Here is a 16,068-nt window from a genome sequence, read left to right as displayed (position 1 = left end):
TTAACAGCGACAGCTGGGAAGCCATCGACGCAGCGCTACACAGAATGAACATGCCAGATCCTAAAGAGCTACTTCCAGAGTATGTAGCTGATGTACGTGACGAACGAAAGGCAGAAGTCAATGAGAGTCACAGCGGGCGTTCCTCAGGACTCCATTCTCGGTCCAACTCTTTGGAACGGGATGTACGATGGTTCTTGATACCGCGGCTGCCCAGGAAATCGTGGGGTTGGCGGACGATGTGTCACTAACGGTGATGGATAAGAACCTAGTGAAGGTGTCGGTGACGGAGATAATAGACGCGATCGAGAACTACATTAAGCTGCAGATAGCTCGTCACAATACGGAGATGTTGTTGGTTAGCAACTGCAAAGCGGTTCAGCGGATGCAGATCACCATCGGAGGGCACGTGATTGCACCGAAGCGTCCGATGAAGCTATTGGGAGTGATAACCGAAGACAGGTTGAGCTTCAACAACTACATCGACTATGTCTGCGAAGGCAACGAACGCATTAGCAAAGATCATGCCAAACGCCGGCGGCCCGAGTAGCAACACGAGACGTCTGCTATCTAGGTTTTGTCATCAATACTGCGATATGGGGCTCCTGCCTGGGGTGCGGAGTTGAAAACCAAGTCGAATCGCGAAAAGCTGAACAGGTCGTTTCGGCTTATGGCCGTACGAGTCGCGAGCACGTATAGAACAATATTGTCGGAGGCAGTATGCGTTATAGCCTGGACGATTCCTATTTGCATCATCCTGGCGGAGGATATCGAATGCTACAATCGAAGAAACACCAGAAACGCAAGAAAGCTGGTGAGAATCATTACATTACAGAAAAAGGAAATTGGACCTACCGGCTCATCCCAAACCTGTCGATGTGGGTCAATAGGAAGCACGAAGGTGAACTTCCACCTGACGCAGTTCCTGTCGGGCCACGGCTGCTTCAGGGAGTATCTTCATCGGTTCGGGCATGCAACGTCACCATTGTGCCCGGAGTGTGAGAACGTTGAGGAGATACCGGAGCTTGTGGTCTCCGAATATCCGAGGTTCGAAGCGACCTACAGGGAGCTACTTAAAAGGGTAGGACCGGACATCAACCCGGATAATGTAGCATACAGTACGACGTAAACACGTGGAACGCGGTTAACAGAGTGATGATGCAGATCATGACCGTCTAACAGCGGAAATGGCGTGATGAATAGCAAGTAACGGTTTCGGGAGAGCAATCACCGCCAGGGAACTGTCCGCAGGAGTAGGTTAGATTCACCGCAGAGGACTGCGTAGACTGCGACAGAGCACCAGGGTTACCATATTCACAGATTTTTTTTTCATAATTTTTGATCACAGATGACATGACAGATTTTTGGTATATTGATAAAAATTTCAGATTTTTGGAAATATTGTGATTTTTCACAGATTTTTTGGAAATCTATCACAGATTTCCACAGATTTATTTCTTTTTTTAGCCATCACAGATGGTAAAGATTTTTTTGACCGAAACAGATTTCAATGTGGCATCCCTGCAGAGCACCGAGTATGGGTCGTCGGGACGCTAGCAAACCGGACGCCACGCTCCATCTGGAATCGCCGGACCGACCACGGCACCCTACCGGTAGGTCTGATAGAAACAGCGTAAACCAAAAAAAGAATCGGTATCGGGAGAACTTCTTTCGCCGGGGAACTCTCCGTCATCGTAAGCTAGATTCATCGCCGGGGACTAGACTGAGTAGATCGCGACGAGACACCAACAGTCGCGGGTCGTCGGGGCACGAGCGAACCGGACCCCCTGCTCCACCGGTATCGACGAACTGACCTCGGCACCTGGCTGGTTTGCTCGGTTTTGGAAGAACTTCTCCCACCGGGGAATTCTCCCTCGGAGTAGGCTAGGCCCATCGTCTGGGACTAGAGCGAGTAGTTAGGTGTGCGCTGTGTCTTCCCAAAGTAATGTCGTAAGGTAGTGTCGGGGAGGAATCAGGTTCCGTGCAAGACTAATTGTATTAGCGGGTCAGGGGGCTGTCCAAACCCGTTCCTTGGTTTTTGTACATGTTTTTCCTGCTCATCGTGCTTCTAATTTATGCTCTCTAAAAACATATACATTTTTTCTGCTCTCTAAAAACATATTCATATATACTTATATTGTACATGTACATAAAATATTCATATCCCCCCTCGAAAAATTTTCTTACTGCGCTACTAATCTTGTATCATCCATAAACCGGCGTGTACTGGGACCTTCTATGACAGTAGTTAAATGAGAGGCTGCGAGTAGTAAGTAGACAGAATAAAACTAAGCCGAAGGATACAGAAAACAACGACTATAAACTTTAACCTTCCGGTTCTCACAAACGAGTTGCTCCGCTTTCCACATGAACAATTGGTCTGCCAAATCATTTATCTTTCTGGCAAACTTAGACATACCCAAGTAACCATAAGCATTAAGCCATTGCACTATATTGGCTATACATTTGCACTAATGTTGCATTGAAACTCCATTACAGCATTAACAACGCAATAAAGCTCTATATTAGCATCAAGAATGCATAACTGCACAGCCGACATATAGCATTATCGCTTGCTCTATATGCGTATATAAAGCTGATATAACGCGTACATGCTTCAAGGATCTTTAAAGTATGTAAGCTTTACAAGTGCATACAATGCCATTATAGAGCAAATAAAAAGCTGATATAATGCTATTGCAATGCTGTGGGTTTATTTGTTATGAAACTCTTCTTGAAGATTATATTCGGCATATTTCATTTCAATCGAACATATGCAATATAATCCAGGAAGCAAACGCAGCACACTTACCGTGATAGACGAGGCAAGGTACCTCAGTTCGAGACTTACTAAAGGTAGTTTTCAAAAACATGCATATCATGTGAGAACGAAAACCCATTAAAGATATTCATTACAATGCATTAGAACAGAGTCAATTACGGTTTTAAACAGAATATTATATTTTAAAATTTTTCCTTTTTGATCATCATACCGAAAGGAAACATAATAAATAGTTTTAAAACCATGGCGGACAATGACAGCCAACTGAAGCTTTTTATAGCATTAGTAGTGCCAATATAAGGCTTTCAAATTTGACATTTGTAGACTTTTGCTATATAATAGCATTAGTACTGCAGAAACGAGCTGTCAATCTCTGCACAGTAATAGCACTATATTTCGCCTTTTCTGGCATAATATCAGCATTATATAAGTATTTAGGGCATCACGGCTTTTTAGGACAGCTTTATATGTGGATCTAAAGCAGATATTAGGCTACGTTATAATGCTTATTGGTTACTTGGGATATTCTGCTTTTCAACCTTCTCATGAACGTCGAACTTATGACGAGCATTGAAGTAAATGAACCCAGGAAACTGCAGGAAAGCTACCTTTACATACGTCTCGTCATCCATGACGAGACAATGCGGTTTCGTCAACAGCTAAGTCACAGGTAAACAGACGTAACAGCTCGAAGAAAATTCTAAAATCATCGCCCATGGTATACTAGCGACATCTGTTGAACACATTGCACAAAATGTGATTCTGGTAACCATTTTTTTTTCAATGGAAGTACTGGCAACAATGCCAATTGCAAAATAGTAGATGAAAGGTAGGAGCATTGTTGCAGTTGCTATATTTGAAGAGCGAAATAGAAAAATCGCCTATGTCACGTACTTCAATTTTCCATGGCATAATTATTGCAATTGACAAATTTAAAGAATGCAGAGCTACGACTGCATTTTTAAAACCCAACACAACCATTTATTGCTATGGGAAATTAAGCAACAACAAAATTGTTTTTCTTTTCGTGCGAAGAAAACAATTTTTGTCGTCAATTGGTCGTATGATTGATTTTTGTCTCTTTTTACTCTTCTTTGCCGTCGCTCATTTGAAATACCGGAGACATATTGTACTCTTTATTTTATTTTCCAGGCTGGCGTTTACTTTTACTATAAGAACAAGGCTATGTAGCCTATTTTTAAAAAGTCGGCTGTGCTATCGAGGTCATCATTGGATCAAGATCACGGAGACACATTCCCTAAAATTTCCTTGCCAATATCAGGGTCAATTCGCATCAACGATTTCATTTTTAACGTTTTCTGTAAGTGAAAACTCATTATGTAGGCTATGGGAGAATTTAATTTTGTTACAACTTGGGGAACGTTCCGGTTGGTAGAAAGCTCAATCGCTTGAAAATTGGCTGGGTCTCCAATTGTCCAGTGGATGCTTCGTCCTGGATGGTAATGAGCAATCGCCGTAGAAAAATATAATTTAATTCTTTTGGTCCTGAAAATGACCCTTTCGGCGATGCTGTTGGGTTGCGACGGATCATTAAATATATCTAGATTGAATGTGGTCTAAGCGTATCTTCAGTTTTCGTAACTCCTGCACCATGCCGAAGTTGAATTTTTCCGTCAGTTCCGCGGATCGACAAATTCGAATCCATTGCATACATCCGGTTAAATTCGTTAGGGATGATCCATAAATGACGTAGCATTTTTGAGTGATTTTTAACACCCCCCTCCCCCATCATTTCGTCACAAAATTACATATACCCCCCTGATAATTACGTAGCTTGACGGTAACCCTCACCCCCCTCGTTGTCCCTGTAAAAGATTTTAAAAAAATCAAAAACGATGTTAGTTAGATGAAACGGGTAAGATTGTCGTGACATCAGGTCAACCCCTATTCCCCTTTAAAAAAGCTACGTAGCATGACATGACCCCCTACTCCCTGTCGTCACACATCATCACAAAATACAAAACTCCCCCCTCCCCCATACAATGCTACGTCATTTATGGATGGTCCCTTAGGCCGAACCAGTTAAATTGGCAAGATCCTAAAATGTATCTGCTCACCGATCAGCGTCGTACAGGAAAATACGAAAGGATTTTGAACAATTCTTGCCTTGGACACTTCGACAGAAATGCATTTCACATTTCTGGACCATTTTGTTTGTTTTGATTTGCATAAAATGAAAATGGCGGTTTTGTTTTCGGGCTAGACGGTACAGGATGTCATATTGTTCCAAGTATAAGTACTGTTGCCATATTTCTTCGATAAAACTGATAAAACAAACGGATATGGAGAAGAAAAATATAAACAAACGGTAGTGGGCTCTTCTGTTGCCAGAAGTTTTGATTCAGTTTAGTCATAATTATTTTCATCGATAGTTTCGAGATAAAAAAAAGTGTCCCTAAGTGTTCGAATCGGAAGATCCGGGGTGAAGTTCGGCCTTTTCTCTCTTTTCATCGTGCGCTAAAGAATCAGGACGCTCGTTCGGATCTTAATGTTTACTTATTTTATGGGTCGCGGACGCCTTGTTCAATTTGACATGTATAAAACTAATACACTTAAAAGTGATGAATGTTCTCAGCTTTCTTTCCCTCCATCTTGGTTTTCGGGTGCTTGCTGTAACGAAGTAACACATGATGGCTATGTGTCAAAATTGCTTCAGAAGCGCCACGCTCGGTGAAATGGCGCATTTTTCATAATTTAAACCTACAGTTTTTTCTGTGGGCGATGAAAATTCATCTCGTGTTACGTCTGTTTGTCTGTGGCTATGTGTAGAGCTTCCGCGCACGTGATTTCGCCTGACGGCTTTTGGTCTAATGACCCCCCTAATGAAAGATGACGTAAATATGTTAAACATTACTTTCAATGGTTCCAGTCAAATTCTTTCAAAGGTTCCAATCAGATTGTCCTTCATTGAAAGCTGAAATCGTTAAAATGTCGTTTTCAGTTCCAAAGACTTTCTTTTTCACCCTGTTTGGTGCATTCGTCCTAGTGTGCCTCGTTCCAACCTACCACAAAATGCCAAAACCCGAAAAGATCTAATCAGAAAATATGCTATGCGGATAATGCATATTTTAACAGAGTGGTCAATCAACGATCAACAAATTTTTAGAAATTCTGCCATGTTCATTATTGTACTATCTTAAAGGGTATTTTTTCTTCTTTTTAATATGAGCTGTTCTTTTGAATTTAATCTAATTTCATTTAATTAAATCAAAAAGAAATTAAAACAGTTTTCCAGCCTTAGTTATAATCAATCAATCAAGATTAGGGACTTATATCTAATGTGGTAAATAATGTCTTTTTCGCTTCAGATAGTTGATATTCGAGCCAGCAGAATTCCTTGAGCGTCTGACATACGAGTTCCGACGGAAATTGAGGATCTGATAGAGATCCTTTCTATGAGACGGTCGACCGACGGCGTCGGTATGCCGGAAGCAATGAGCAGCGGCAAGCGAGTTTAGCATGAGAGAATGAAACTACTATTGAAATGAAATCTGTAAGTAGCACTAAAAAAATTCTTAATTTCAGGAACTGTACGAGATGGCGCTGGGCCTGTGGCCTTCGACTGGCATGCTCCATTCTCATTGATTCGGAAGTATTCTTGGCTGGTTGGTAGATATGTGCTCGTACTTGCAAGTTGCTCAATTCGCTTGGGTGGGGGACATGTGGATCCTACTAGTTGTCGACTCTTTTGATCGTGGGTATGAGGCTAGTTCAGGAAAGGAGTGCAGGACTGGCACCTAAGAGATAGTTAATTATTCAGCACTTGTTCTTATGGTTATTAAACTCGACCAAGCACACCGGCTCTCAGAAATGATAATGATAACCCTTTCGGGTCGGTGTGGTCTACTCGAGTCGAACCAGGCGGACATTCGGTCCGAGCAACCTTTATGGGGAATAGTGGATAAATATTTCTTATGCCCTTTATGGGTAGAGAGTCTTTTTGAGAAATCCTAAAATACCTTCACTGGTCTAGCTACTCAGGATAATAATAATAGAAAAAATTGATGGTTTGCCTGGTCCATAATGTAATGAATACGTATATTGACTAGAACAGGGATAATCGAGTTATGTTATAAGATAGAAAAGGAACAGCACAGTTGTAGGAAAAGTATTCGCGAGTAAGGACTAATACTGCTAGTATGTTTACCGTTTCAATTGATAGTCGATTGATCCGCTTCGGACCTAGGAGACAAAAAGAAGATTAGGAAGAGATAGGATGACAGACTAGATGACACGACGTTACACGCTCTATACTTTTGCCAAATAGTTTGTATGTATGTATAAATGTAAGCCCATATGTATGCTGTATGCATGGATGTGTATAGGAGCAATGTATCCCTGAGCAGCATGGAAGGACAGTCTCTGAGCCGCCAAAACGCTCATGGGAAGCCGGGTGCGCGGTAGTAGGTGTGACCATAAAGCACTGCACACACTATCAAGTGCAACGGTGAGACGATAGGTGTACAGTTAATGCACATAGGTTGTTGAGACAGCCCGATTGCACACTGGTAAATAACAATAACAAATTATCGGCGTGGCGCGGCGCACACCCCTATCTGGAATATCTTCGAAAAAATTCTAATTTTATTCTTCGAAGATTCTATACAATAATAAAGACATTGGTGGTAAATGATTCGGTCAGACCCAAAGTTAAAATAATGAACAAAATTTGGATACAATTCGCTTTCTGCTCTTTTTCTCGCTTATATCGATTTTTATAACGCGGATGTTGACCATAAAAATTGTCTGGAGCCTATCATTTTACCATCAATACCAGATCACTTTGAAAATTATTTCCCATCCGATAAACTGAGGTTTCTTGCAACTCGAAAGAGTGATTGAGAAAACTCGCACACGACATTTCTATAATTCTATTAGGTGTAATATTACAGCCTGGCAAACAATATCATTAGGCGATAATAATAAACATGACAACGTTCTACGTATATTTCAATTATGCTCGAAATGTAAAGAGTATCATATAGTATTGGGAGAAAATGGGTTCTCCACGAAAGACACATGTCAGAAACAGCTTATCAGCAAATGAAATTATTTTGCCATCCATGCTTCGATTTCTTCAACGCTAAAATTAGAATAAAAATGAAACGTTAATAAGAATGACATTATTCCCAATTAGACAAAACTAACGTTCTTGGAACAAAGGTAAAGTTATCAATGCCAGTTTGAGTAATCAGTACATCGTCCTCGATGCGCACGCCACCAAAAGTACGGAAACGATCAATCTGATCTTTCACGAGAAACTTACTCAAGTTAGGATCGGCAAACGCTTTGTTTAATAACTGGAAATAAAAAAAAACACAAGTTACTTTTCAAAATATTTGCTCCTATCATTCCACCTACCGGTTCAATGAAGTAACATCCAGGCTCAATCGTGACATACATCCCCGCTTTCAGCGTACGAGCCATTCGCAATCGGTTTACCCCTGGTTCGCTGGGACGTTCCGGGCAGTGGGACAGATAACCACCAACATCATGAACATCCAAACCCAGAAGATGTCCCAGGCCATGCGGTTGGAAAATAGCATTCAACCCCGCTGCCATCATATCGTCCACCTCGCCCTGTAGCAATCCACCCTGCTTCAGTTGACCTAACATTTCTCGATTGGCCAAAAGGTGCATGTCGACCCAGCTAACACCATCCTTTGCGTTGGCACATACGGCATCTCTCGCGGCAAGCACAGCATTGTAGATTAGTTTCTGATCTGCGCTGAACTTTCCGTTAACTGGAAAGCTGCACGTTATATCCGACGTGTAACCGCCATAGTTGGCGCCCATATCAAACAGACACATGTCACCATCCTGGATAAGACGATCGTTCGGGGATCCAGCGTGGCCGTAGTGCAGGATGGCCGAGTTGGATCCGGCGCCACAGATACACGTATAGGACATATGGCGGCATCCACCCACCGAGTAGGAATGATGCAGAAACACCGACTCGCCCTGATACTCATGCCAGCCTGGACGAATCTGCTTCATAACCTGCTTGTGGGCGTCGGATGAGACGCGGGCCACATAGCGTAGTACCTCGATTTCGGCTGGAGATTTTATGACGCGGCTGTAAGACAATAAAACATTAGATTTTAGCGACAAAGGTTAACACTTATGCGGAATATCACATTTTGTTTCAACTTTCTCATTTAGAAAGTTACTTTTTGTGACACGTTGGAGGTGATACTAAGCCTAGCGTGGGCATAGTGTAGTAGGTAAGTCGATTGTCTTGAACAAAGTTAAAAAATAAGCCGAATTATTCTAAAATTATAACATCTATAGTCATCGGGACTCGAACCATGGGGTCTATAGACGGTGGGCAGGGCTTAAAATTCTCATATACTCACAATGAACGATGAATCCCACTGGATTCACCTTCGTCTTTTTGCTGCCTATTTCATAACTATATACATACAAAGCCAAATGAAAAGGACAAAGCCGGCTTCTTCTTTCGATTTTATGAAAGCGAGTGGCAGAAGTAGCAACTTTCGTTTTCTTATGACAATACGAAAATTCAATCTCGTTTTAATTTTAAATCAGCAATTTTGATACTCTTTTTAATTTTCAATAAATGAAATTATGGCAATGTGCGTCATAAAACTTCAACTAGAGCGCGGCAAACACGGGGAAAAACACCAATAGTGCTTCAGTCGCCCAATATCATCGCTAGCTCCTTATTCTACGAAATCGAACAATGAAAAGCAAATATCGTCAATAGTGTATTTTCGTTCGCCCAGCACTAGGTTCAATATCGAAGGGACTAATGTCGCTCTCAATCTCGAAGCGAAAACCGAGTGTGCGGAGGAAATAATGAAATTGAATGCTTTAGAGAGTAGCATCGCTCTTTCGTTATTTTCGCCTGATTTTGGTAAACGAAAAAAACATTTTTCGACTCTGACGGTGGGTCTCCTGCTCGATTGGAATGATACTGATATAGATAAATGCTGAACAAATAATAGAGAAGGTGAGTCTTTGTACCAGAGAAATTCCGAGTCTTTAACCAAAATCTCCAACTAATGCCCTCCTTTCGCACAAATCCAGTTCAGTCCGCCCTTGCATTAGAAATACCTACAGAAGCATGTTAACAGATACCATAGTGATAAAAAACGCATCACGTATATCCGAAATATTAATCGTGTCTATCAATAGGATTATTATCCTACGTACCTACAAATCATCGAGAATATTTTTACGGTTGTTACAGAGCACGTCAAAATATAAATTTGAATTTCTAGTTTTCAGAGTAACTTAATATTTTCAAAGCAACGTGTTAGATACTATTGTGCTTGTTATTTATTGCAAGTGAATGTGTTTAAGGTTCAAGTTACCTTTTTTAAGCATGTGTTAGAATTGAACGCTTGGTAGTGTGCGTAGCAAAATTTGTGTTCAGCTTTCCCACCGGATTATCCATTTAAACCTTTTTAAAACTCTAAAAGAAAAATATCAGTCGATTTATTAGATCATCACGATTCAATTCATGCAAAATACCTGCTGGAAAAACCATCGGCTTAGCTAAATGGTGCTTTTGAAAAAGTGGCTGTGGTTTTTTCATTGCGCAGTTGTGTTGCGTACCCCAGCTCGGTGTGGTAGTGTGATAAAAAATCACAGCCACTTTTTCAAAAGCACCATCCAGCTAAGCCGATGGTTTTTCCAGCAGGTATTTTGCATGAATTGAATCGTGATGACCTAATAAATCGACTGATATTCTTCTTTTAGAGTTTTGAAAAGGTTTAAATGGATAATCTGGTGGCAAAGCTGAACACAATTTTTCTTACGCATACTACCAAGCCTTGAGATAACTTGAGCCTTAATTGTTTAAGCCAAGGAAGACTTTGATTGTAAACCAATTGCTTTGATTTTTCAGAAAACCTTAAGCTTTGGGTATTGAACAACAACGTTAAATTAAGACTAAAATGATTAGTAACAACACCTTAATTTAAGATTTATCATTGGTTCTTGAGATATCATATAACCATCAAGAAACTTTTCAAATGAATACAATTCCAAGATAATCGAGTCTAACATTCGATGCCGCGAGCGGACGGTACCGCATATCAAACGCTTGCGAGTGTTCTGAAGGTAGAAAGTTGTGAATTGCTGTAATTCATCCATGAGACATCGCTGGTCTCATAACCCATGCATCGCGTATTTGAACCCCTTCCAGAATGCTTAATGATCAGTAGGATCGTAGCACTAGCCCTGCAATTGGCCTATACTCTGAACCGATTGCAAAATCTGTCGTACTTTGCTTTGCTTTTTACTCCTGTTCCCATGTCGTAGGAAGCGATCGAAACATGAGTTCTTGAGACAAGATGTAGCTGCAATGCGTAAAATCGAGAACCAAAAACCCGCGAAAATCGCGTGACAGTAGCAACCCTGCATTTTGGCATGAGAATTCCAACACACACAAGCATAAAAATAACCCGACGCAGGTTCACCAGCAGCACAAGCACATGTTGCACTCTGCGGTGATGAACTCAATCCAGAACCACCCTGTTCATTGCAGATCGTGTGTACGTGACACGAACCTGTCGCATTTTTATACTCGTTCATGTATGCAACATTACTTTATTCCGAGTTTCCAGTTGTTGTAAAGATGTGATGCGCTCCCAAACCAGTTTGGACTCACATTTCGACGACCTTAATGCCAATAGTGCTGCTTGGCTGTCCGAGAAGATTGCGATTTTTGTATATCTGTAGTTTCGTTTCCTACAGACCTCCGAGCACCCATTTTAGAACTATCCGTATAGAATGATATTGTACCTTGAGATAGTATGGGACCCCCTACATCCCATATCTGACGATCCACTATGTGGACCTCATATGAGATATCGAAGTTCGGGTTAGCCTCCATTTTATCTTGAACTGTAGTCAAGACAGGGTTTAGTTTGAGTTCCTTTATTATACTCAGATGACCATTTAAATACCCATCATATAGTGGTTTACCCTTTAGCACTCTCAGAGAGCTAAGTTTCGCCTCCCTCATAATATGTTTGTGCAATGAAGGTAGATGAAGCATGGCTTCCATAGCTGTAGTGGGTGTTGATTTCATAGCGCCAGTGATAGAGAGGCAGGCTAGTCTCTGAACTTTAGTTAGTTTAGCTTAGGCGGTCTTTTGCTTAACTTTGGGCCACTACACAATGGAGGAATAAGTTAATCGTGGTCTGGCAATGGTCGTGTAGGACCAGTAAGCCAGCCTCGGTTTGAGACCACAAGTTTTCCCGAAGAGTTTACTGCACGCCCACAGTGCTATTGTTGCTTTATTAACGGCGTATGTCAGCTACGAGCTACAATTCAGTTTTTGTTTAGGATAACACCTAGGTGTTTCGCTTCTTCTGCGTAGTCGATTGTAATTCCACTGAGAGTTGGGGGAACCAACTTCAGTTTTTTCCTATTGGAAAACGGTACAATAACTGTTTTTGCAGGGTTCACGTTGAGTCCCTCTTAGAAACACCATGTCATGATGAAGTTCAGGGCTAATTGAATCCGATCGCATGGTACAGATTCATGTTTTCCCCTCACAATTAGGACAATGTCATCTGCATATCCAACAATCTCGAAACCCATTTCAGTCAGATTATTGAGAAGGTCGTCCACCACTAGCGACCAGAGCAGGGCTGATAGCACGCCCTGGGATGCCAAAGGTACCGGTAAACTACATTTTTTTCGGTATATTTACATTTGCACAAGCCGTACAGCCCGCTACAGATACGCATCACTACAGCTCTTGCCAGAACGGTAGCCAAACCGAGTGCATTTTCCCGTACAGCAGAAAATACATTTTTGTTGTGCTGCTGTACTCCGACTGCTCGGTGAGAGTGTGACGTAGTAAAGTTTGTTCTCTCGCTTTTTCACTTTTCTCTGCATAGTCAAAGGGAGAGGTCCGCACACGAAAGCGTTGATGCCGGTCGTGGCGTAAACGAACCGCATTCATTGTCGTCGTTTGTGATTAAAAATATTAAAAAGTGTAAAATAAGGAAAGAGAAGCTGTACCGCTCGCGTCTGGTGGCTGTACTGGGGGCAGTATTTTTTGTCATGTTACTGCTTTGCTTACAGACTGCCGTACAGCGCTGGGCGTCCTGCACTAGCGAACGACAGCAGCGTCGAAAGAGATATGAGAATGTAGGCAGAAAAATTATAGCCGCAGAAAAGGTACGCTGTTTGCATCCTTTAGCACGCCTCCCTGTGGGCAGCCTCTATTGGCTGTTATAGTTGCTTTCGTGTCTCCCAACGCTGCTGTGATCTCTCGACTCCTGAGCATTGCAAGAATCCAGTCCCCTATCGATTTTTCCACTCCTCTTTTTATCAGGGCCTTGTGAATTGATATGTAGGACGTATTATCAAAAGTACCGTCGACGTTAAGGAAAGCGCAAATTGCTATTTCCTTGAAATCGAGGGTTTTCTCAATAAGTGTCACTAAGGTATGTAGGGCTGTTTCCATAGATTTGCCCTTTTGATATGCAAACTGGTACTAGCAGAACTTTCGATAAGTGCTCCGTTTGAATATAGTGATCCAGCAGTTTTTCCATGAGTTTCAGAAGTGTTGATGTCAAACTAATAGGTCTAAGGGCCTTGGGTAGTGTCAAGTCTTTTTATCTGTTTTTGGAATAAATATTACCCTAACTTCTCTCCAGCTTTGCTTGATGCTATATACATACATATTTAAATTGAAAGGTTTGTAGATTTGTTTAATACACGATGAAATAAAAATAGTTCAGGCTTTGCTTTCTTTTCGACAGAAGACGTTGTCGCATTCCTTGCGAATTTTTTTTTCGCTTTAACTACTGGCCAAAGCGTCTTAATCCGCCAACTTTGCTTGAAAAAACTAAACTAAAACAACACTTGCTCACAAAATCGAAGGATTTACTATTCCCTTCTCATTCTAATTCACACAACTAAAAACATATACGTCGACAGAGCTTTCACTCAGTTGTTAATATAAAGCGCGCCACTACTCCACCAGTCTTGCATCTATCAATCTTTATTTTTCTCTGTTTCTCCCTCTCGTTTCCCATAAGATTTCAAACCGTCAGCCACACACACTTACTCACGGGACAGCTCACTTAGGTTCTGGTAACAGAGATGCCAGGTACTTTTTTCAAATGTCTGCAATAATAATTTTAAAAGTCTGGGAAGAACAAAAAATGTCAGGAAAGCTAGTGTAACCAAAAGCCTTTATGTTCGAAAATCTGCAAATATCTGCAACCAAACTAAAAAATCTGCAAATATCTGCGTCATCGAAAAAATCTGCAGCTTAAATTAGAAGTCTGCAAATCTGGCATACTCGTCTGGTAAGTATACTCAACTGCAACCCACCCGAGCAGAGTCTGATATCAAATTGAGAACTAAACTTGATGTTGTGATGTAGTAGGGAATGATTGCTCCGGTTGTAATCATTTTGGTCGTTTTAACGGTTAAAAGATCAAAATCGAAAGCAGAAAAATTGCACTATGACATCAAACAGAAAACTATTCATGCTATCAGTGAAAGCAAATTGAAAACTAATTGAGATGGTGAAATATTTCATTGATAACAAAATAAGTAATCAATTTGATGTTTGTTAAAGAAATAGAAACAAACATTTTTTTTTTCTAAAAATGTAAGCACATCAAAATGAGATCAAAATATGATGTCATATCTGAAAAAGTTTAAACTGATATCAAAATAAAATTTCAATTTGATGCTTGATATCAAAATATGTTGTATATTTGCTGTAATTTTGATGTTGGACTTTGCTCGGGCACACCGTCGCACACCCATCGGTTTTATCGCTCAGTTTCTCCCTCTCGTTTTTAAAGCTTCGAAATTACCCTTTACAAATAATAGAGATGAATAATTCGGTGAATTTAGAGATGATGAGGATTAGCCTTTTCTATTGACACTAGTTGGTAAACGTATCGAACAACGCTTGCAATTGAATGCAATCTTCCAAAAAATGTACTTCCACATAGATCTTCGTATCATCGGTATATTCGAGCTTACATTTAAAGCCTAGTGATACTGATACGTCATTGAAAAATATAACAAACAGCAGTGGACCTAACTTGCTTCCCTGCGGGACGCCATATTTGTTAGTAAACTGGGGTTTAACTCGCGAACCGAATTTAAGATCTAGCATCCTGTTAATCAAGTACGATGACAACCACAACACCAGTCTACTGGAGGCTCAGAATAATTATCAATTCTATCACAAGCAGCTTTCAAGTCTGTATAGGTCGAGGCGCTTTGCCTTCCATAGCGGATAGGTAGATAGTAGTTAGATGCAATAAGCTCGTGGTTACAGATTTACCGGGAATAATTGATACCTGGGAGTATTAGGAAAACGATAAAAGGTGAAAGCACATTGCTGAAAAATAGGTCATGAGGAGGAAAAGAAGAACAAATTATCAGGTCGTCAGGACAGTTAGCTAAGATCAGGACGTCTGTTTACCCTAGTTTCGGAAGAAATCATAGTTTCGTAACCAATATTAGAATGTGATAGTAACAAAGATGACAATATTCCACGTATATTCATATTATGCACAATTTGTAAGGATATAATATAATATTGGGATAACATTGCTTTCTACGCTATTTATCAATATCGGCAGCAACTGAACACAGCTAACAAACAAAATTATTGTGCCATCCATGCTTCGATTTCTTGGACGCTAAAATTCAATTAAAAATGAAACGTTAGTTAGAATGTCGCTATTTAAAATTAGACAGAACTAACGTTCTTGGAACAAAAGTGAAGTTATCAATGTCGGTCTGAGTGATCAGTACATCATCCTCGATGCACACGCCACCAAAATTACGGAAGCGATCAATCTGATCTTTCACGAGAAACTTGCTCAAGTTTGGATCGGCAAACGCTTTGTTCAAAAGCTAAAAACAAAAAACAAGTAATTATAAGACTTCGTGCATAAATTCCATCCTACCGGCTCAATGAAGTAACATGCAGGCTCAATCGTGACATACATTCCCGCTTTGAGTGTACGCGCCATTCGCAATAGGTTGACCCCTGGCTCGCTAGGGCGTTCCGGGCAGTGGGACAGATAACCACCAACATCGTGAACGTCCAAACCCAGAAGATGTCCCAACCCATTCGGTTGGAAAATAGCATTCAACCCTGCTGCCATCATATCGTCCACCTCGCCCTGTAATAGTCCACCTTGCTTCAGTTCACCTAACATCTCACGATTAGCCAATAGGTGCATGTCGACCCAGCTAACACCATCCTTTGCGTTGGCGCACACGGCATTCCTCGCGGCAAGTAC

At 41.0% G+C, this 16,068-nt stretch overlaps 1 protein-coding gene across 1 annotated transcript in view; it reads right to left on the bottom strand.

Annotated features, from left to right (window-relative positions):
- Positions 1-7,723: 7,723 nt before the first annotated feature.
- Positions 7,724-16,068, bottom strand: part of LOC131692490 (xaa-Pro dipeptidase) — an 81,345-nt gene continuing 73,000 nt past the window's right edge. The window contains exons 5-7 of the mRNA XM_058979573.1: positions 8,162-8,876; positions 7,949-8,100; positions 7,724-7,883 (exon numbers count right to left, since the gene is read on the bottom strand). Of these exons, the coding sequence (XP_058835556.1) occupies positions 7,850-7,883; positions 7,949-8,100; positions 8,162-8,876 (901 nt within the window). The 3' untranslated portion in view covers positions 7,724-7,849. The remainder of the gene's footprint in view (positions 7,884-7,948; positions 8,101-8,161; positions 8,877-16,068) is intronic.

The sequence above is a fragment of the Topomyia yanbarensis genome, chromosome 3 (genome assembly GCF_030247195.1).
Source record: "Topomyia yanbarensis strain Yona2022 chromosome 3, ASM3024719v1, whole genome shotgun sequence".
Lineage (NCBI taxonomy): Eukaryota > Metazoa > Arthropoda > Insecta > Diptera > Culicidae > Topomyia > Topomyia yanbarensis.
This window is presented reverse-complemented; position numbering and strand designations above follow the sequence as displayed.